The 22,185-nt window shown below is 39.6% G+C and overlaps 2 protein-coding genes across 2 annotated transcripts; one reads left to right on the top strand and one right to left on the bottom strand.

Annotated features, from left to right (window-relative positions):
* Positions 1-6,239: 6,239 nt before the first annotated feature.
* Positions 6,240-11,633, top strand: LOC103974435 (uncharacterized). Its single transcript, XM_009389269.3, has 3 exons — positions 6,240-6,594; positions 7,906-7,929; positions 11,114-11,633. The coding sequence occupies exons 1-3, from the start codon at positions 6,378-6,380 to the stop codon at positions 11,413-11,415; spliced, it is 543 nt and encodes a 180-aa protein (XP_009387544.1). The 5' UTR covers positions 6,240-6,377; the 3' UTR covers positions 11,416-11,633.
* A 3,189-nt stretch (positions 11,634-14,822) lies between these two features.
* LOC103974433 (two-component response regulator ORR22) lies at positions 14,823-19,575 on the bottom strand. The gene is made up of 6 exons (XM_009389268.3): positions 19,147-19,575; positions 18,776-18,928; positions 17,921-18,334; positions 17,735-17,811; positions 16,166-17,401; positions 14,823-15,138 (listed from the first exon to the last, which is right to left on the bottom strand). Exons 1-6 carry the CDS (start codon positions 19,295-19,297, stop codon positions 15,067-15,069), a joined length of 2,103 nt encoding a protein of 700 aa, XP_009387543.2. The 5' UTR covers positions 19,298-19,575; the 3' UTR covers positions 14,823-15,066.
* Between the last annotated feature and the right edge of the window lie 2,610 nt (positions 19,576-22,185).

Consider the following 22,185-nt stretch of genomic DNA (forward strand, 5'->3'; position numbering starts at 1 on the left):
GGTGCATCTTGCAAGCTAGGTCATTCATTGTGTTGGGATTGGTGGCACGGTTGTTGGTTCGCCAGGGACTTCCCGCTTGGCGTCGAACAGGTCGAACATCTTCGGAGGATCGGGTCGACTGATCATCGAGTCTTGGATGTAGGGCTAGCCGAACAATCTATCTGAACTTATCGGAGCAACATTGCTTGGATCCACCTTAGACCAAGCGATTGATTACGATTGCATATGGTTGGTCGAGCAGCACTACTCGAGTATTGGGGACTGGCCTGGTCGAGCAATGTGGCTCGGGTGCTGGCTTGGCCGAGCAACATAACTCGGGCCCATGTTTGGTCGAGCAGCATCACTCGGGTACATGTTTAGTCGAGTAACTGCTCGGACATCGACTGAACCGAGCAGCGACTTGCTGCTGTTAGGATCAAGAGCGGGGTCGGCACTAAGATAACGTCGGTTTAAAAATTTCGTTGCGATAAAATCTGTTTCGTAAAGATGTTAACTTGAAAGTGTGTTCGTAAAAGAGTAGTGGATGTAAAGAGCAAGTAAGGAGGTTTGCAGTTAAAGTAAATTGCACAAATAAAACGCAAACCAGATTTTAGAGTAGTTCGATCGTCGTGACCTATATCCACTTCGCCGATTCCTCTTCCGTCGAGGCCACCGGCATCCACTATTGGTCTTCCTTCAATAGGCGAAGACCAACCACCTTTTACACCCCTCTTCTCCTTTTCACGGGTTTAGGAGACAATCCTTACAAGCACTCACACTCCTCTTACAAAATTCTAAACTTAGAGTGGAGGAGGGAATTTCTAAAGAGATTGCAGCAGCGTTTTCTCACTTTTGAATACTCTGTGCTTGTGTCTTTTAACCAGGGATGAGAGGGGTATTTATAAGCTTCAAGTTGATTCAAACTACCTGCACTTGGCGGTACCATCGCCTGGGAGGCTGTGCTGGGCGGTACCACCGCCCAGACTGGCGGTGCCACCGCTTGGGTGGTTGTGCTGGGCGTACCACCGCCTGACATAGTCTCGAAGACTGTGCCACGACGGTGAGACTTCTTAGGGCATTGTTTGGGCCTCTCATTGGGCCCAACATAGTCCTTACATGGGCCTAGTTGGCCCCTAATTAGGTTGGCCCAAATTCAAACCTAATTACATGCTAACTTTGAAATCTAAGACATAATCTGAGCTAAACAAGTCCGTAAGTCTATTCTTTTGGCGAGCTTCCGGTGATCTTCCGACGAACTTCCGAAGATTTCTCGGCAATGTTCCGGCGGACTCCCGGCAAACTCCAGGACTTCACGACGATCTTCTTAGCGAGTTCTGACGAGCTTCTCTAGCAAGCTCCGAGACTTCTCGGCTGGTTCTGCCAGAACTTCCGACGAACGTCCGAACTTCCGATGAACTCTCGAAATCCCAACGAAGACGTGTCCTTGACTCCGGGACTTCATTTTGCTTCATGCCTTGCTATCGTAGTTAATCTTGCACATGTAAAAACATACTTCGATTTAGACAATTAATACTAAACATTAATCATGTTGTCCGGCATGTCATTGGTCTCTCGACGCTTCGTCCGATTCTTCGGCGCATCGTCCTCTCTTGCGGCCTATTGCCCAATCGGCCAGTTGACTCCGCAACTCCGATATCCTTAGCGCAATATCCACTCTTCTTGGCCCGATGCCCAAATCCATGGCCCGAAGCCTTCTGTCGATACGTCGATCGATCCACCGGCTTGACGTCCAATCTTCTGACATGTTTTCCCTCGGCACAACATGATTCTTCCTGCTTTAATTGTCTCATCCTGATCGAAGCATCCTGCGTCACTCAAAACGCAGATTAAAATATAAACACTAATCAATTGGTTTCATCATCAAAATCCGAGATTCAACAGCTGCACATGACCAAACCAAGATGCACTACTCGAATGGCCGAGCATCGTCACTCAGTCCCATGCTTGGCCGAGCAACTGCTCAAATCTTGATTGAACCGAGCAGCGACTTGTTGCACATGACTGAACCGAGATGCACTGCTCAAGCAACACTAGCTTAGCCGAGCAGCATCACTCGGGCCCATATTTGGCCGAGCAGCTGCTCGGATCTCGATTGAACCAAGCAGCGATTTGCTGCACATGACTGAACCGAGCATAGACTTGTTGCACATGACTGAATCGAGTTACACTGCTCGAGCAACACTGCTTGAGCACTGGCTTGGCCGAGTAGCATCACTCGGGCCCATGTTTGGCCGAGGAGCTGCTCGAATCTTGACTAATCGAGTAGCGACTTGCTACACATGACTGAACCAAGCTGCATTGGTCGAGCACGGGCTTGGCCGTGCAGCATCACTCTGTTCCATGTTTGGCCGAGCAGTGGCTCGGACCTTGACCAAACTGAGCAGCAACTTGCTGCACATTACTGAACCGAGCTACGCTGCTCGAGCAGCACTAGCTTGGCCGAGCAGCATCACTCGGGCCTATGTTTGACCGAGCAGCTACTCGGATCTCGACTGAACTGAGCAGTGATTTGCTGCACATGACTGAATCGAGTAGCGACTTGTTGCACATGACTAAACCGAGCTACGCTACTCGAGCACTGGCTTGGCCGAGTAGCATCACTCGGGCCCCATGTTTGCCCGATCAATTGCTCGAATCTTGACTAATTGAGTAGCGACTTGCTGCACATGACTGAACCGAGCAGCAACTTATTGTACATGATCAGTTGAGCAACACTGCTCGGGCACTGGCTTGGCAAAGACGTGACTCGGACATTGGCTGGCCGTGAGGCATGGCTCGGGCATTGGACTGGCCACGAGGCATGGCTCGGGCATTGGCTTGGTCGAGCAACACTACTCGGGCCCATGTTTGGCTAAGAAGCACTGTTTGGGCACTGTGGACTGGATTGGCCAAGTAACGTAGCTCGGGCATTGGTTGAATATCTTGGGAAACACCTCTCTTTTTTTTCTTTTTTCTTTTTTATTTGCACATCTTGGGCTCATCTTCTTCTTGCCTTATTGTGGCGGGCTTTCTTCTTTCCCCGATTTGCTCACATAGGTAGCTCTTGGCAAGGCCTTTTGTGTGACTCCTTGCACTTTCTTGCCACTAGTGCCTCTATAGCAATATACTGGTTGGCCCGTTGGAGCATCTCGGGAATGGTCACTGGTGGTCTCTCGACCAACGACCAAAAGAACTTTGAAGGTCGTAGGCCCATCAAGAACGCCTGTATATCAAAAGGGGGGTGGGCATCTAGAATCTCTCGGATCTCAGTAGCAAAGCGGGCGATGAAGAGGGAGAGATATTCATCTTCCTTTTGCCTTAGCTCGAGGAGCATGGTCATAGACAGTTTAGGTCGTGCACTGGCTAAGAAGTGAAACTTAGAGTTCCCTTGTAAGTTGATCAAAAGACGAGATCGAGGACGGCCTCAATTGGTTGTACCACATCCGAGCCGGGCCTCGGAGGGTGGTAGGAAATGCCCAACACATCAAGGCATTAGAAGTGCCATATAGGGCCATCTGGGCCCGGAAGGTGGCGACATGCTCTTCTGGATCAAAGCCACCATCATAGGCCTCCAGCGTCGGGAGGTAAAAGTTGAGGGAGATAGGCTTGTCTTGAATTTCTTGGGCAAAGGGAGACTCATCAAGGTACTTTCCCTAAGCTCCTCCTTGGATTTATGGAATTCCCTTTGAACCTCGTCCAGGCATCGATTCACCAACTGCAATTGGGCCCGGAGCAAGTCGTCCACCAAGTCGGTCGATAGGGTGTTGGCTTCGGGGAAGGTCAAGGCAGCGCATCTGGGCACAGATACGTTGCGCTCTGCCATTGGCCTCGGGTGTCTCGATTGCTCCCTAATTAGGGAGTGGGCATTTGGAGCTAAAGGTGGCCGGTCGACGAGGGTGGCATTGTGAGGTGTAGGGATGAGCGTAGGTTGGATCACAAGTGATGGCCGTGGGGGGAGAATCGTCTGCTGAGCTAGCTAGGGTATGAGGGGTGCGATGGTCTGCATCATCCCAACTAACGCTTGCACCTAGGGGGTGAGGTTAAGGAACACCTTGGCCAAGATAGCAGGTTGCCCCATGATGATCTCGGGAGACGACAGACTCGAGATCATTGAATAACCGCCAATAGCAACTCAAGGTCATGACCGAGGCATTCCCTTCTATGCTCGGAGGAAGTGGGAGTTGTCCTCCAAACCCAAAGGTCGGGTGAGTCGGGGGTGGCTCTTCTCCGGGGCGCTCTCTCGGGTTGCTCTGTTGGGGGCGTCCTTACAACATCGGGCCCTCCTTCTAGAGCCAAAATGTTGGTGAACCTTTACGTCATGGCCGAGGTGTCATCACGGCTCAGTCCAGTCCCGAATGTATAGGTTACCCACGTGGATGCTCAAGTGGTGAGGGCGAGCGTCGGGTCGGGTCGGGTTCGAGCCTCGTCCCTCGAGCACGGTCTTCTCTCTTAGCAAGTGGCCTGCTTCTTCGTCGCTGGGCTCCTACACACAGGTCAAGGTCGGGAGGAGGATTTTCGACTCGACCCTTTCGAAGCTTAAGTTAGATTTTGGTAAAATGAGAGAAAGTTGAGTGTTCGAAGTCCCCTCTTATTGGTAAGAGGGTTGGCTTTTATACCTCGACGAGACAATCAGTCGTATGCGGTCATTTAATGACCGCCCACTCCTTAGGAGGATGACTTGTACCCTACAGTCGAGCGTCGACTAACCCGTACGGGTTGGCGTCGTGCGGTGCCATCCCAAGTTTTGCGGAACGGCCTCGGGGTGTCCGACATTGTACGAGTCGGCGTCGTCCCGTATTTTGTGGAGCGGCTTTGGGGTGTCCGGCGTTGACGTGTACGGCGTCGAACAACATGGAGGTTGCTTGGTCGTCTTGTCCGGGTCTGAGGCGTCATTCTTCGTTAGCCCAAAGGTCCTTTGCCTGCTGCTTCGTGGATGATGCCAAAATGTGTCATATCAAAGGTGTTCTTTTGATTGTTTGTAATAGCTGCTTCTGATTCCTTATGTTTATTCTTGATGGTGGCATGACAGCTCAGTTGATCTGCCACTCAGCGGGTAACCACTGTATCGGAGTTTCAGATGAACAGCCATGGAAGCTTGGATGACCTCAGTGCCAAGGGCTGCAACCAGTAAAAGAGTATTCAGGGATGGACAAGGCATGGTTGGTTTTCCATCTCTAATGGAGTAAAGCAAATATGTCTCAGGTTTTCCATCTCTAGTGGTGATAGTTCCTCAGGCAGACAGACGGTGCTGTTGGTAGGGATCTTCTCTAGAGCATGCAAATTAGTTCGATGCCTCTAAAGGTGAGAGGAAGCAGAAGCAGAAGGGTTAGTGCTCCGATGTCACTTTTCTCCATCATGTATATTCTATTTTGTGCCGATGTCAACTGCATATAATTATCCGTGTCCATTTCCTTCTCACCACAGTATACATCTCTTTCAAACTGTTCATGATGGTCGGATGTTTTCTTATCGAGTAAATTATTTATGAAGCATGGTCACCATTTCTGCTGCGAAATGTAAAAAACTTGGGAAGAATTTTTCTAGCTGATGCCATTGTTCGCTCGGTTTATATTTTGTTTGAACCCAATGCTTATTATTGCTTCCTGGCGTCCATCTCAAAAACACAAAACATTATCCTCCTCAATATGTCGGTCATTTCACGTTTTGACATGAAGAAATCTTCTGGTTTGTGTCTTTAGAGTCATTCCGTGCTTCATGCATTCTTACTTGCATGCATGCAATGCAGTTGGGCCATTAGTCCATACGTTGTTCTTGCTTGAGACGCGAAGCCCGTCTCACAGGAGACGTCGTCGTACCATCTTTGGTCAACCATGCTTCTTCTGTCGGTGGTGGGAGGGATCTTATGGCCTCATGGAACGCGACCCAACGCATCTAATGTTGCGAAGAAGCGCACTCGAAACAAACATCCTCGGTCTCCCCATCGATGACCATGTCGACGATTTCCATCCATGGTGGCATGGGACCAGTTCGGCCGATCGCCAATTCTTGGTTCTTATATTGCGCATTCGACACGAACCCAGCATGAGTGCTATCTCATACTCGGTTATGTGGGCCCCACTGTGTTTGGCGACGAGTAAGCCGGGTAATTTAAAGGGTGAACTCCACTAAGAACCGATACGTGGCCAATAGGTCGATGAAATATTCTGTCCGTATTGGTTCTGGGTCCCGCATGCGGTGAGATGTCACTGGGTAGGAATCGAGAGAACCCGCTCGCATCGTTAAAGAGGAAATAAAAGAGCAACACATCGAGTCATGAAGATGGAGAACTCCGCGTCGAGCTATCGCCACTGAACCCACCCACCCACACGCTCACTCGCCGTCTCGCCTGCGGAGTAAGGGAGAAGGAAGAAACGAGAGGTAAAGAAGAGGGCGAAACGATGTCGAGCGCAGCTCGGCCGTCGGGGGCCTGCCTCAAGTGCTTACTGGTGGTCTTCGCCGTCGCCTCGGCGCTCTGCGTCTCCGGCCCCGCACTCTACTGGAGGTTCAAGAAGGGCTTCGCCTCCACCCAGTCCCTTTCTTCTTCTTCTCATCCCGGATGCGCGCCTTGCGTCTGTGATTGCCCGCCTCCCTTATCCCTCGACGCCATTGCCCCGGGTGATCTTTCTTTCTCCCCACCCCCCTTCTCCTATTTCTCTCTCGAATCGTGCGCTTTCTTGGCAGTTACTATGAATTTCTTATGCTGCCGTGATCTTTTTCTTGTTCTGATCCTGATCTGGGTCCTGGATATGAGCGATTGCCGGTTCGATTCCAAGGGAAGGATGGATCTGGTGGAAAATTTTTTTGGTTGGGTTGAGATTGTTGTTGATGAAAATTGTGGGTATCTTGCATGCGGTTCCTTCGGGGTGTATCTTGCATGTACAATGGTTCATTCTAGCTTTGGGGACTATGCAGTTTTCTGATGCCATCACGCCAATTTTTGCATTCAGATCTCTTGTTGCGACAAAACTTTCTATAACTGTTTGCTTGAATCGTTTATATGTCCATCGAGAGTTTCAAGTCTTACTATTTTCCAGTCTCTTTGGTCATCTTAGAAAATTTGTCATGTTGGATGGAAGATTAGATTTTCAAGACATGTGGGTTTTTATACTTCTGTAAGATCATGATATATATATTTATGATCTTACAAATTATCCTTGGCCTCTCTGGTAAACTTGAAGAGGATGGTAGACTGTCATGATGCATTCCGAAGAGAAATGTGATCTAGGATATTTAATTCTCTTTTATTGATTTTATGGTAGTTGTAAGAAGTGATGTGTATGATAGGCTTGCAATCATTGCTTGTGCCTGCCCCAGTCTAATATATCCTTGGAATTTTCAAGTATGTTCTTTCTTTTCTTCTTCCATTATTATTGAACTTCTAGTTCTTTGATTGGCGTCATGTGAATGTAGCAAAAATTACTAACCGCAAATTTCAATAAGTATTTTGATATCCTTTTTTTACCAGAAAACAATCTATGAGTAAATTTTGTTCATTGCATTGGTCTAAGAAGTTATTTGGCCTTGCTTCAGCCACGTGATTGAATCACATAAGCCTACCTTTCCATCTGTGATCATTTATGAGGCATGCGTCTGATGTATATTTGTTGGGGTGAGTTCCACTGTGCTTGGTTTATGTGCCCCCACAGTGAATATTGCTCCTTGCAGTAGAGCTTGTAATTTCCCTCTTCGCTAGATATATTTTAATTTTTGGATTAACTTTAACTTGGTAACAACTTGGAGAAGGTGGATCTATGATCCCATTCTATCTTGTATGAATGTTTTTTCAGAGTAAGCTTGGTAGCTGATAGTTGATGTTATTTGAGATGTCTCTTGCTGCTGCTGTTTACTTGAATTTTGTAAACTGGTACTCTTTTGCAAGGCTATTAATATAATCATCCTTCTTCTTTTTTTTCTTTCTCTTTTCAGGGTTGCTGAACCTCTCTGTTACAGGTATGAGAGTTTCTATGAATTTATGCTTTAGTGACATTGGAGAACTTGAAGTATGTTACTAATTCTCAGTAATCATTTCCTTTGATGAATGACTTGAATGATTGGTACTAAGCCACTTATTTCCCTCTCATTAGTTTAGACATTACAGTAGTCTTCACATATCTATATTCTTGACATGTTCGTGCTGACAGAAAATAGCATCATGCAATTATCACAGAAAATAAATCATAAGCCTAAGCTATTTCGAACAGTTTTCTGTCTCTATATTACATGGATGAATAAAACATGATTTACGATGTGCATGGTAGATGTCTCTACAGTGTTACTTAGCACATTTTCAAAGAGGGCTTAGTGTTCTAACAGATTTAGTGTCGTAGCTATGTGTTATAGGTGTTTGTTTAGAAGAGAAAGTAGCATCCTGCAATTACCACAGAAAAGAAATCACAAGCCTAAGCTAATTGTAATAGTTTCCCATCATATTATAAGACGGATATTATATGGATGAATAAAACATGTCTTATGATGAGCCTTGTTAGTTGTCTTTACAGTTTTGTTCAGCACATTTTCAAAGAATACTAGGTCTTCTCAAGGATATGGGCCTCCACAGTATTTTGAGACAAAATTGTAGCTAATGAGATTGAAAATCCTCCAGTCTCCATCACTGTTATCATCCTTATTTAGTAAAGAGTTCAGTCAGTTTTCATGCCAAAGTATTATCTGCTAGGATATTTCTTGATTTCTATAATCTATTCAACTTCACTGGTTGTGTTGGTCAATCTTTGCATTATTGGCTTTGTTCCTGTTATACAAATGGCTTTTTTTTTTTTTGCTGCTTCAACATTAATCTATGTTTTTCATAGTCTTGATTTCAAAAATTACTGAAGTGTGTAGGCTGCTTTACTTACATTAAGAAAATTAACTAGTATGGAGACAAATGAATTTCTAATAGGAGGTTTTAGTTTTCAAGATTTGGTATATTGTAGTATGTGAATTTAGATTACGAGTAATGTTGCTTGTTGCACTTCCTATTTTCTAATCGACCAAAAACTACTTCATGTTTTAAAGGAGTACTTTTTAGCAATATACTTCAATAACAACGTATGCCTATCATATATTATTCGATTAAGTCACTGCTGTTATCTAGCTTGTAACCCGTAGCAAGCCCTTCTATCATTCCTTTTTATGTATTATTTCTTGACATTTCCTGCTTGTTTAAGTATAAAAGCTAAGCATTCTATAGTGCACATTGACTCTTGTTCTGTCTGCTGATCTACTTTTCATGATATAATAATGCTGATATAATGTTAGGCATACCATCCAGGCATCTGCTAATTCATTTTAGATTAGATGGGTTCATTGATTTGTTTAGCCTACAACATTGACACTCCTGTGTAGAATTGTCCTATTTGAGGTAGTATGATATTAATTTTTTTTAAAGGAAAAAAAAATCTATTAAGTTTTCATATCTCTGCCAAATGACTTGATCAACTCATTTTGGAGAGTTACATACAAAGCTTGGGGAAATTGATGCACCCATACAGCAGTTATATTAATTTCCTTTTTTATACAAAGCACAACACATACTAGAGTGTCACATTAAGCCATAGTAGGACATAAGATCCATTCAGTCTGTGTAAAGCTCAATAACTAACTCCATAAAAGGCAGGCATATGTCTCACAAGAGAAGCAATTGTGAATATAGCATAACTAAAACCTGTCTGTTATAGAAAATATATGAGTGTTATATATAAATATATATATATATATATATATGTATTTATATATATATATATGTATGTATATATATATATGTATGTGTGTGTATATATATATATATATATATATATATATATTTGTGTGTGTGTGTGTGTGTATATTTTATGCCCTTTTCTTGTGTACAGTATTGATTCAGTAGTTGGTAAATACCCATGTGCGTAGTGTAAGACAATAAATATCCTGGAGAGCAAATTATTTTCAGAGTAATGGTAGCATATTTATTCTTTTCCCCTTTATTTCAGTTGTACTCAGCTTTATCCCTACACTTTTTTATCTGGATCTATCTTTCTTAAGCTAATAAAAAGATCAGATTGATATTCTGCCATGTTATATCTTCTATGTAAGATCTTCTGGTAGTGAATACTCACTATTCTGTTTTCATGCATATCATGATCCTCAAGTTCCCTTAGTTGAACCTCTTCTTTGCATTTTAGTTTGTATTCCTTTTTGACTTTTTTCGGCTCAATCTATATGATTTTTCATAGCCTTGAAAAATTCTTCATTTCTCATTTTCCCACTTGGTTTTTGGGTTTGTGTTAAAACTTAAAAGCATAAAACTTTTGTTGATCTCTTGCCTATAAGTCCAAAGTAATGCCAAGTGTTCCTGTGCAAGCCATGTTTTAGAACAACTACACCTGCTGCATTAAAGATGCAGATCCCTTGTGATGGGAAGTATCATTTGTGGAAACACCATAGAGGGGAATGTGTACAAATACAATAAATTTCAGGAATATGTGCAAATGCAATATGCCCATCAACACAAGTATGTTGAATGGTATATATGCCAAAACGTAATCCTTCTTTTCTCTCTGTGGTGGAGGAAGAAATTTGATACTGCTTTTCACAGAGTTTTGTTTGCAATAATGGAATTAGTTTCTGTATCATTTTTTTGGCACAACATCAGATAGGATTTTATGTGGTTGTTAAAAACACTTTCATTACTTTGTTTGGCCTACAGAAACTGGATACATTTTGTGATAGATTTTTTGTATGAGGTGAAGTCAATTAGAAGAAGATGGAGCTGTTTGTTAATTATCTTGAACCAAATGTCATCACAAAAAGATTCAAATCATTGCAAGGCACCGTTCATTAATATGGTTCATAGTGACAAATAACATGTCTGAGATTGCTTCAAGTACTGGAGATTTTGCTAAGATGAATGGTAAGAACATGTCGAGTCCCTAAAAATAAGTGGTGATGTGGTATTCTTAAGATGAAATAGCTATATTTTTTTGTTGGCAATGTGTTTGCTATCATTTGTTCACTCATGGCCTTTCATTTTCAGCAAGTCCTGGCATTATAATTCTACCATGTAATTAATTGTTATCAAACTTGTTAACATTATGAATCCATTATTACAAGTTCATCTCTTGTTAACTTATTTCAAATACATCATTTAACATGGCAGACTGCGGGAAAAATGATCCTGAGCTTAGCAAGGAGATGGAGAAGCATTTTGTGGATCTCCTTACGGAGGAACTAAAGCTACAAGAGGCTGTTGCTCAGGAACATGCCCACCACATGAATGCAACCCTTGTCGATGCCAAAAGATTGGCTTCTCAATACCAGAAAGAGGCCGAGAAGTGCATTGCTGCAACGGAGATCTGTGAGGAGGCAAGAGAGCGAGCCGAGGCAGCCCTGAGGAAGGAAAAGAAGATTACAGCAATGTGGGAGCGGCGGGCCCGTCAACTCGGCTGGCAGGAAGCATAGTTCTCAATTTATTTTCTTTTCTTCTGCTGCTTGCCCATTTCAAGTCATCTTACTGGTATTTATATCATAGCAACAATCAAACCGGAGAAAGGAGGTGCCACGGTTATCTAAAATGTTGTTCGTGTTTGAACGAGTTTGTCTGAAAACTAATATGCTGCAGCTAAACTCCGTAGAAAAGATTCAGTTATTTCAGTGATATGGGAAAAGTCATTTCCATCTGTTGTTGCTTCTCCTATCAATTTCCATGACTATTAAGTTGTACAGTGGGGTGGCTTTGGTGCTTTTGATTTCATCTTATGAATGGTGGCAATAGATGAACTTTCTCTGTTTGTTCATCATCCATAATAATGTAGCATGAGTATGAGACTAACTATAAACTTGTTATTCCTAACATTGGTAAAATGTTATGAAATAATCACCTTGACAGGGTAGTTGGTTTGCATCAAATCTTTTGACTATTCTTAAGTGCATGCATGCTCATATCATTTTAAATAATTTTTTTATTTTATTTTCTATCAAATTGATATCTAATTATTCATAAATAAAAATATTTTTTTTCTTTAACTTTACGTATCTATCTCAATATTCTCATCTCGATAATATAATTTTTTTTGTATATATTCTTTTTTTATTGCTCAACACTCGGATTCATAAAACACTATTAGTCCCATAATTATTTTATAATTTTTTTTATCTCAAATGTATTTGATGATCACACAGGACTCCAAACACCCCTCGTTATTTTAACCATCCTATTTTTATTCTATAAATAATATTTTTATCGATCTCTTTATTTTGTTGAATAATTGATTCAAGATACCTAAAGTTTTTATTGAAAGATGACTTCTTATCCATCCAATTTAATTATATTTTCTTATTTATTTTTAGAATCACTAAGATTATATTTTATATATTCAAGTTTGATCTCACTTAATTAAAACCTTTAATTCTAACTCTATAACTCAAGTTTATAGTTAATTTTACTTAGGCTTTCATCAGCAAATAACATATGCTACGAAGGTTTATTACATAAGTGACTAATAATTTTATTTATTATTAATGTGAAAAAGTAGGGATTTAGTACGGATCCTTCTTATAATCCTATGCTAATAGACATATTCCCTATAATTTAATACTAAAACTACATTATCATAAAAATCTTTAATAATATCAATAAATTATATATAAATCTTTTTTTTGCTCCCTATATATTTCTATTAATTATTTTAATAAATAAATATCTTTTATGATTGATCTTTTAAGTATAAAATCAAATTAATTTTTATATATATTTATTTTTAATCTTATCTTACTTTCGATAACTTTTTCTTAAAGTTTTATAGTATAACTCCTCACTTCAATTCCTTTATAAATTACATAATTTTATATGTCACCCTTATTTTTATAAATTGGTACTGAAAAACTCTTTCTTCATTCAATAATCATTCTTATGAATCTTATGATTTTATTAAATAAGATAGTTAATTAGGCTACTCTAGTTCCTAATTTTTTTCAAGCCTCAACCCAACACTAAGCTTTTCAGTTTTTTTAATTTCTTTTACTTCATTAGCTTTACTTTTATGAATAAATTCATGATTATTAAATCTATCACTATTATTTATTATTAAATCTAATCCTGTATAAAATATTTATTAAATAATATATAAACATAATTTTTTATCTTTCCCAATCTTGTTATGTTTAACAAGTATTCTTTGATCATCATTTTTAATGTATCTAATATTATTTCAATTCTTACGTTTTCTTTTTCTGGCCTTACTAATTTAATATATATATCTTTTTCACCATCTTGAGTACTCATTTTATTATAAAAATTATCATAAGTTTTATATCTTAATATCCTAATCACTTTTTTAACATTTTTTTTAGATTCTTTATATCTTTTTTATTTTTATAATTTTTGTTAATCTTTAAAATATGATTTTTTTTTAGTAGAGTTAATTTTTGAACTTTCATTCACCACATCTAATTCTCTCTTAAAAGTTATCCCTCTATTTAGTTTCACCAAGAATATCCTTTTTTATGCTCCTAATCTTATTGATTAGTCATCGTAGTCTAAATAATATTAATATTATCTTCATTTAAATTCCAAGTCATCACCCTTTTCCACCTCTTCTTAAAAGTGTTTATATTGTCATTTTTAAAATTTCACCATATAATTTTACTAAAATTTTTACTATCTTTTTTCTTACATTCATACAAATAATTTTATCTTTTCTAGTAAGAAAAAAATTTATTTGACTATAGTTATGACCGCTTTTATAAATAATCAAATAATCAAGTTCACATGAGATGAATATAATATATATATATATATATATATATATATATATATATATATATATATATAATCTAAAATCACACTAACTTCTTCACTTCTATCGTCACAACGAATCTTTTTATATTCATCGTTCCGAACATGATCATTTAAATATCCTTCAATTATAAAAATTTAGTTATAGATATTAAAAAATAATAAATACTAAATAAACCAAATAATACATGATGCATTTATTTCAGCATAAAATTCGCTTACTGACATAGACAATATACACCTTCATTGTATAGAAAGGTTTAAAAACTCTAATGGTATATATTCAAATCCTTTATGAGCAGGAAATAGGAGATTAATGCTGAATGATGTACATCCATCTCCTGGTGTGGACAGGAAGCACTGATCATTTTGAGCATCTCTCAAATCTGTCACTGCAGATATCTTGATAAAACTACAGGAGGAACAAACTTGATGAGAATTTGAGAAGACTGTTCAATGAACATTGGAATGGGTTGATCACCTACATTTATGTGAAGAACAACTCTGATGTTACCAACCCAAGCTGAAGATTAACTTTGTTCTGTGGGCAAACAACAATAAAACAAGCCAACCATAACCACATCCAATAAGAAACAATCACCTGCACCACTCAAGAAGTTCCAAACCCCCTTGACGCATCAATTGAAATCACATAAAATCACTCTTCACACACATGAAATGGACACAGGAATCATTCACAGAAAGCAGTGATTTCATTTAAACTTGTTGCCTCATGTCAGCAACAGATTTGTGGTCAGCTTTATAATGCCTCGTATCACAAGAACCTCCAAGACCAGTAACTAATTCACTGGTTATCTGAGCCTCCCACATTATCTTCAAGATCTTGAGTATCTCGATGATACATGAAACAAACAAATAGTGCAAAGCCTGCCATAGAAACCATATAGAAACAAGGTGCTACTTGGTGACAAAGTTGCACCATATGATCTGCATGGCATACATGATAAGCACAACCAGTGGAGGATCTCACAGCTCTATAGACAAAGGACCTCTGATTCTATTGATTAATAACCAGCAGGCATAGCAATGCATAGCAATTACTAACATGTGGTTTTGAACAATGCATAGCAATTACTATTTTAAACTTTAATTATCAATTTATGTTCCAAGATTTGTGACAACAAAATTCCGTCTCTGCCACCTATATTTTATCTAATGATAGTCCCAACCATCTACAGAGCAAAGAACATCAAAAGCAATGGCAGATTGAATCTTTTACCTCGAAAGCTAACTACATAATAATACAATCTTCTCTACTGGACAACAGCAAGAAGAATCCTAACTAACCAGAGATGTCACATGCAAGCACCTAGAGGATAAAAGTCGCATCCAGTATCACTATCCATCAAGCTAAGTTCATCCCTTTCCTGCATAGCACATATAGCAACTTGACAATCAAGAATAATAACACAAATATGAAAATTTGCAAAAAACACAAAAACACAAATATGAAAAGCATGCAATATGGACAGTGAACTTAATGGATCAAAGTAAGTCTCCACACAATGCAAACAGCCTAAAAGAAGACATTGAAATAAGAAGAAACTAAGGAAATAGAAGCAATTCTATTGTGGTACTTCTCAGGACCTGAAGCTGTGTTTAGGTCAAAATATAACCCCCGTTCAAATAAACTTGCAAGTATTGCAAAGACATATCAGGAGGATGAACAGTGATCTCATTTCAACCTCCGCTGGACATATTTAGACAACCGAAATAAACAATAGCCACCTCCAATTAAATCATCAAATTGTCTTGCCATGACCAAGAAGATTGTGCTACTATATATGCTAATTTGTTCACAAAATGATGTACTAGTTTGAGAATGTTCACTGAAACTATATGCATCAGTGCGGTACATGCAAATAATATAAATAATTAAAAGCCCTATGTTAGTTGAACCTCAACTATTCATAAGGGAAAATATCACTTCAGATAAAAGAAACATTAATAAATTAACCAATGGAAACACCAAAACTAAAGTTGCACAAATAATTGCAAAGATAAAACGGAATTAAGAGCCTAAAAAGAAATATTCATTTATATAATGATATAAGCAGAAGGCGAGATCGATAACAACTATGTGCTCTTTTTTCATGTAATTCTATTTTTTAGCAATATTTAGTATCCTATGTCAACAGTTTTAGTAATCTACTGTACATAATCAAAGAAGTACGGTGAATAGGGGCCCGCTTGACAATGTTCAAATTTATTCTAAATTAACATCGGGTTATTTGTTTACAAAATAAAGCCTTTCATCGAGTAGCTTTCCAGTTTATCCTTGTAACCAGATACTGAATGATAAATAAGCATCACTAATAATTAGAATCATGAACTTTTGATGGAAAGTAAAATTTAGACAAGCAAAGCTGTAAATAAATGAATAAAAGGCCTTACCGGTTTGATCATGGAAGAATTAACAAGATCATCAAGATTGCAACCACCTAAGACTATTCCTCCCTGCAACTTTGTTATCTCCAAATCGTACTTGTCCTTCTGTGGATCATCAACAATTGAATCATCAATCTTGAAATTTTCTCGAAGAATTGATGAACTAGCAGTTGTAAGGGAAATGATATTTTTATCCATTCTTTTGTTATAATGGCTGTTGTTCATTATTTGATTCCCAGAAAATGGATCGATCATGAAATTATTGGACATAGTAGAACTTGAGAAAGAACCAATCGTGACATCATTTTCATCTATGTAAACATCTTTTGGCTCTAGTCTCTCTTTAGAGTTGCCTGCACTGCTGAAATTGACAAATTTCATCTCTCTATCCATAGTTGTTGGCAATAGCATTGTCCTCGCAATAGAAGAGTTAGCTTGGCATTGTCTATCTCTTCCTATCGAAGGGTCCCGTGGAGGTGCCGCCATAAAACTAGTGGAAGAAATAGTTGGAATGTTGTTGTCTCTTTGTGACTCATCATCAGTAGTAAAGGAACCCATTGATGAAGTATTGGTGGCATAAGCAGTCAACGGAACAGCACATTTCCCGGTGTCTTTGCATCTACCAAGATCAGGAAAACGTGAGGAACATTCAGAACCCACATGGAAAGGGTGTGTGCTTATAGGTGTTGCTCTAATTGAAGAGTGATTGATAAATCTCCTGGGATGTGCCTGCTGCTGAAGTGTTTGTGATATAAAACTGCTGTTTGTCCCATTGACAAAAGAGCTGCCGGGTGTAGCAGTAGCTAGTTTATTGTCAGAGAAACCTCCAGGAAACTGACTGTTTGCTTCCTGAATTCTTCTAGGTTGCAGTTGCTCCAGTTCCAATGTTGTGGGAATCCCCTGCAATAAACTGCCATGTTGGTTGCCAGGAAGATTGATATGTTGAAATCTGTTTAAATCATTGCAAGGAGTGCTTGTGTTGTTATGCCCAACTTGAACTATTCTGGAAGAAGTAAATCCATGATTTCCCAAGCCACCTGTAATTGCTCTATCAAGCACTTTACTTGATTGGAGTGATGTAAGGGCTGGCAAATGGCCTGAAGCAGCCAACACATGCAAGCTCCCAAATCCGTCCAATGAACTCATGTGTAGATAGGAGGGGTCACTACCTCCAAAAGTAGCAACCATGTTAGCTTGTTGGCTTGCCACAGTACTGAGTCTTTTCAGGTAAAGCCTATACTTCTGCAATGAGAACATGAACTCAGAGCACTTCAAGAAATCACAAAGACGCAAGAAATCAAGCAGGACTGTCAGAGTACTTCAAGAATTCACACTCTTTCAAATAAAGAACTGACAACTGAGTCAGAAAATTTGCCCTTTTTCAGGACATGATCATATGTGGAACCTTTGATCGGTTTGCCATTATCTGAAGGGATCATTGTGGCAACTATCTATATCTTTTTTCTATATATAAGAGCAAGAATTTCAGTAAATTTTAGTAAATCAGTAACTCCTCTAGTCTAGCATACAAGTTTCATCAAAAATGGAAAGAAAAACAGACAATTAATGTCATGCCTGTAGATGGCTTGCAACATTTTCTCTTGTGAGCCTCTCAACATTCATGAGCTCAAGTATCCTCTTAGGCACAGCCTCTGCATCAGAAAAAGCCACAATAACATAATGCAGTGGTATCCATAGTGTGTGTAAAATTCAAGTAGATTCCAGAAAGAAAGGCTTTTTTTGTTAAAAAGAAATTCTTACTGTCAATTCCCAACTGGTTAACAGCAGCTACGAACTTCCGGTGTAGGTCAATAGACCAAACAACCCTTGGCTTTTTCTGAGTGGTTAAGTCTTCATTCTCATGGACATTCTCCTCACAATCATCTTCATCTTCCTCATTTTGGTCCTTCCGCTTCCTGCTTAGCTTCCCATTTTGATTGGCTGACCCACTGACGTTCAGATCTTGCCCTCCTTCACTGCTGACGATTTGATGCCTCTCAGACTCCTCCCCATTATCAAAATTACTATAATCTTTGTGACTGAACTTCCTCCTCCTAACTACATGCTGCCATATATTCTTCAGCTCCTCGATCCGAACAGGTTTCAGAAGGTAGTCGCAAGCACCATGTGCTATGCCTTTCATCACCGTTTTGGTCTCACCATTCACCGAAAGCACTACATTGAATTTTTTTCTTGCATTAACAGTCTGGAGTTCAATTATTATGTAAAACTAACAGAAACACTAATTGCCAAAGGTCATGACTCAGATGATGCTAAAATAATCATACATGTATTATCCATTCTTTTCCTTTTTCACCTCAGTTGTTGTGAATAGCAAGACTACAAAGTGGGTGTTTTCTTGCAAATGTCACGACAAATAATAGTGATAAATAGTTTCGTAATTGAAAATGTCAAACAAAGCTGAAGACGTCTGGCAAGTCTTTGAATGAAAGCAACTTCAACCCCTTTTTTCCCACTGCCGAAGGCTTTGCAGAATCAAAGATACAACCCAAATGCTTCTTCCTAATCATGGAGAACAAGGAAAGGCAAATATCCATAGAAGACTAGAAAATGCACAAATTGATGGTGAAGTTTAGATTAGCATCCTAGGCTTACTTATGACAGGAAGGTCCATCTCAAGGCCCACCAGTTCTAAAAGCTTGAAGCCATCCATGTCTGGCATATGGACATCACTGATAACCAGATCAAATTTGTCCCTGTTCTCCCTCAGCAACTTCAGAGCCACAGTAGCCTGATTCGTCGTCGTAACTGGCACAAAAACGTCGACATTAAACCCTTCCTTAACCAAATCAACAGATTCAGCTTTTACCCCTACCGATTACACTAAGAAACAGTAGAAACAGAACATACATAACATGAGGGAATGATGGATCAATCATCAATCGAGCTCCTTTCCAAGGAGAAAAAGGACACGACTTTATGATGTAGAAGACAGTGCTGAAGAAAATTGAGCGAGGGATGCAAACCATGATATCGGCATCGAAGCAGCAGAGCCTCTAACACCCTGAGGCAAGTGGGATCGTCGTCCACGGCGAGGACACGCATTCCGACAGGGAACCGATCATTCTGTCCACCTTCCTCTCGCATCAAGTGCCCCTTCCTCTCCTCAACTGTCATGCTGCAAGAATGCTTCGACCCAGTAACTGAGCTCAGCCCTCACAAACAGCAACCTTGTGCACTGCCTTCCTCGAAGCAGTTAACAAGAAAGAGGAAGGCAGAGGGGAAACCGACATGCTCGAGGCCCCTCCTCACCCCATCTCCATGAGGCAGGAGACAACGGAGAGAGAAGTAGAAGGGGGCTATGACAGGAGGAACCAAAAGGAAAGATGGGTTGGCAGAGAGCGGTGATGGAAAGGGTTGATGGAAAGGAATGTTTTGTGGCAATTGGGAGGGGTCAAATGGGGAAACCCACAACTGAGACTACAGTGCACCTCTCTCTCTCTCTCTCTCTCTGTATATATATATATATATATATATATGTGTGTGTATATAATTATAAAAAACAAACACCACGTCATCATAGTAATTTTTTATTATTGAAAACATTTTAATATAGTACAAAATAATATAATTAAACCGATTTATCTATGGATCAGTTCATTAAAAAAAGAAAAAAATAATAATAATAAAAAGTGATTAGCTGTCAAGTCAAAGATATTTTAGATATTAGATATTAGTGATTGTGTGGAAGGGTTTACTTCCACGGAAAAAATTATAAAAATAATTTTTTTTTTCAAAATTCTTTCTATATATATAATTCTTTATTCTGTGTTATTCTTTATTCTCAAATAGTTGAGAAGCAGTAATTTTTGTAACAGATAAGAGAAAGAGAGTTTTTGGTTGGTTGACAGCTTTGTTGATGCATCCAATCCAATGTTGTGGGGTTTTGCATCGGTTGGGAGTATGCAATGATAAGTATGTCATTTGCATGGGACAAATACCCATTTTGTTTCCCCATTAAAGGGAGGGGAACCTTTGCCACGCAAGCAAATTGCTAGGATTGTTCATTAATTTAAAATATAATTAATATTCTCCTCAACTCTTTTCTCATTTTTATTATGGGAGTGAGTAGTAAATCAATGATTTATCATTCGCCCCTCTCCCCTCCTTTAATATTAATAATATTAATATTAGACTCATCTAATATTAATAATCGCTAATCGAGTTGTTGGGGGAGTAGTCACTTTCCCGTGCAACGGCTCCAAGCCATCCATTTGTTACTACTCCAATCAATGCAACTGATGAGGATAATAATGGCGACAAGACTCAGGCTAACGTCAACTGTCCCAGATGATTCCTCACGCCTCGATCGACCCGATAGTACCTGGTCAAATGGACCAGAACACCGACCGAGACGCATTAACGTCCTACCCAGGCTCGGTCCTTCACGCCACGCCAACACCAGTGTCAGACGCTATCAGCCTACCCCCTGCAAGCGGGCACATCAAGAAATAGTAAGCTTCCCTAAAAATACCCTCACATTTTGAATGAGAAGGGGGGCGGAGCGAACGAACAAACCCCCTTTACCATCATCCGACTTGATCGTCGGATGGGTCGGGTCGAGCACCTCGACCCGACCTTTGTGCAGGTGCGAAGCCGAATGTCCCCACCAGACGCGCAGGCGAGGAGTTCCTGCCCGGAGGAAACGGCGACCCTGTCTCGATCGGACCACCACAGCGGTCTCGAGGAATGTCCCCGGGAGATCCTCGTCATCCGGACCCGAACCGAGCCGCGTCGGCCCTAAGGCCACGGCTTAAAGTTGTTTGCACCAACAGCAACCGAGTGGATTCGTGTCATACCTAATTTTTGTTTCCCTTGCGCCTACCTGCTTGCTTCGTCCTCCTCCTCTCCGGAGGACTTTGTCATGCCCTAGCTTTTGAATGCCTTGAGCTTTTTCCTGTACCAATCTCAGCTGGTGGCCTTCCCTCTTCAACTAATGTTTCTGGGACTGACTATCTACCGTGTGAGCTGGTCTCCATGACCTACCTTCAACGCATATGGAGTGTGGCAACCGAAGAAGGAGAGGCTTATCCATGCTCTAAGGTTCTCTATGCTGTACAGACATCCCGTCAAGTAAGTGATCGTTCTTAATCGTTAGTTATTTTTTTTTTTAATCTTTTATTTATCGAATGGTGTCAGTTATTTATTTGATGTATTAATGGTTTTTATTGACTATAATTATTATACACAACCGTTATGATCATTACTATCCTAATGTATATAAAGAGAAGATCTGTTTTTTGGTTTGATATGAAAAATAATCTTCTCTTTATTTTTTTTCATACTATGTTCTTTGATTTTGCTACCTATCTTCATGTTCGGAATGGTGAATCCCGATCTCATCTTCGAGGAATGGAATAATTTCTTAGGATAATGTATTCCAGGTGATGGAATAATTTTATTCTTTTTTATTTTATTAATTATTATTGAGTTTTTAGCCCCAACAATTGAAGGAATGATTGATCCGATTAAGTTACCTATTGTGTTTTTTTTTAGATTTGTTGCTTTCCTCGGATAAAGCAATACGTATTTTCTTTCGATAGATACCATCATCACCACATGAAACAGGTAGAATTTTAAGATAATGAAGAATGATAAGTCGCACATACGCTTATCTTATATCGTGCCCACTCATCGTGACATTGCTTAATCTATTACTTGTCTCGATTTGCTGAGGAGGAGAAGAAATCATTAATTGTGATGACCATATACATGCAAACCATACTTATAAACATATACGGTAGAATATTAAATTTTATGTCATAACTAACTCTCACATGTACCGTAGAATATAATCTTAGACATTAAAGAGAATATTGTAATATGTTTGTTATTCATGAAATTAAAATATCTTCAAGAAATCTGATTTCTGGAATATTTTATTTTATTTCTAGCTGTTCTCATTCTTTCAGCTTGGTTGTATGGCCGGTGCCACAGTCATATGAAATTGGTACATATATATAAGATTGCATTCAGGTTTAAACTTGTGAAATCAAATTAAGTAG

This window comes from Musa acuminata, chromosome BXJ1-7 (assembly GCF_036884655.1).
Source record: "Musa acuminata AAA Group cultivar baxijiao chromosome BXJ1-7, Cavendish_Baxijiao_AAA, whole genome shotgun sequence".
Classification (NCBI taxonomy): domain Eukaryota; kingdom Viridiplantae; phylum Streptophyta; class Magnoliopsida; order Zingiberales; family Musaceae; genus Musa; species Musa acuminata.

What these genes read in the sequence shown, in the direction of transcription:
- LOC103974435 (XM_009389269.3), top strand. Translation starts at nt 6,378, where the DNA reads ATGTCGAGCGCAGCTCGGCCGTCGGGGGCCTGCCTCAAGTGCTTACTG. An exon ending in CCTCGACGCCATTGCCCCGG is followed by an intron (nt 6,595 to 7,905) that starts GTGATCTTTCTT and finishes TTCTCTTTTCAG; the next exon opens with GGTTGCTGAACCTCTCTGTT. An exon ending in GCTGAACCTCTCTGTTACAG is followed by an intron (nt 7,930 to 11,113) that starts GTATGAGAGTTT and finishes TTAACATGGCAG; the next exon opens with ACTGCGGGAAAAATGATCCT.
- LOC103974433 (XM_009389268.3), bottom strand. Translation starts at nt 19,297, where the DNA reads ATGACAGTTGAGGAGAGGAAGGGGCACTTGATGCGAGAGGAAGGTGGA. An exon ending in GCTTCGATGCCGATATCATG is followed by an intron (nt 18,929 to 19,146) that starts GTTTGCATCCCT and finishes TTTTTGTGCCAG; the next exon opens with TTACGACGACGAATCAGGCT. An exon ending in ATGTTGCAAGCCATCTACAG is followed by an intron (nt 17,402 to 17,734) that starts GCATGACATTAA and finishes TTCTCATTGCAG; the next exon opens with AAGTATAGGCTTTACCTGAA.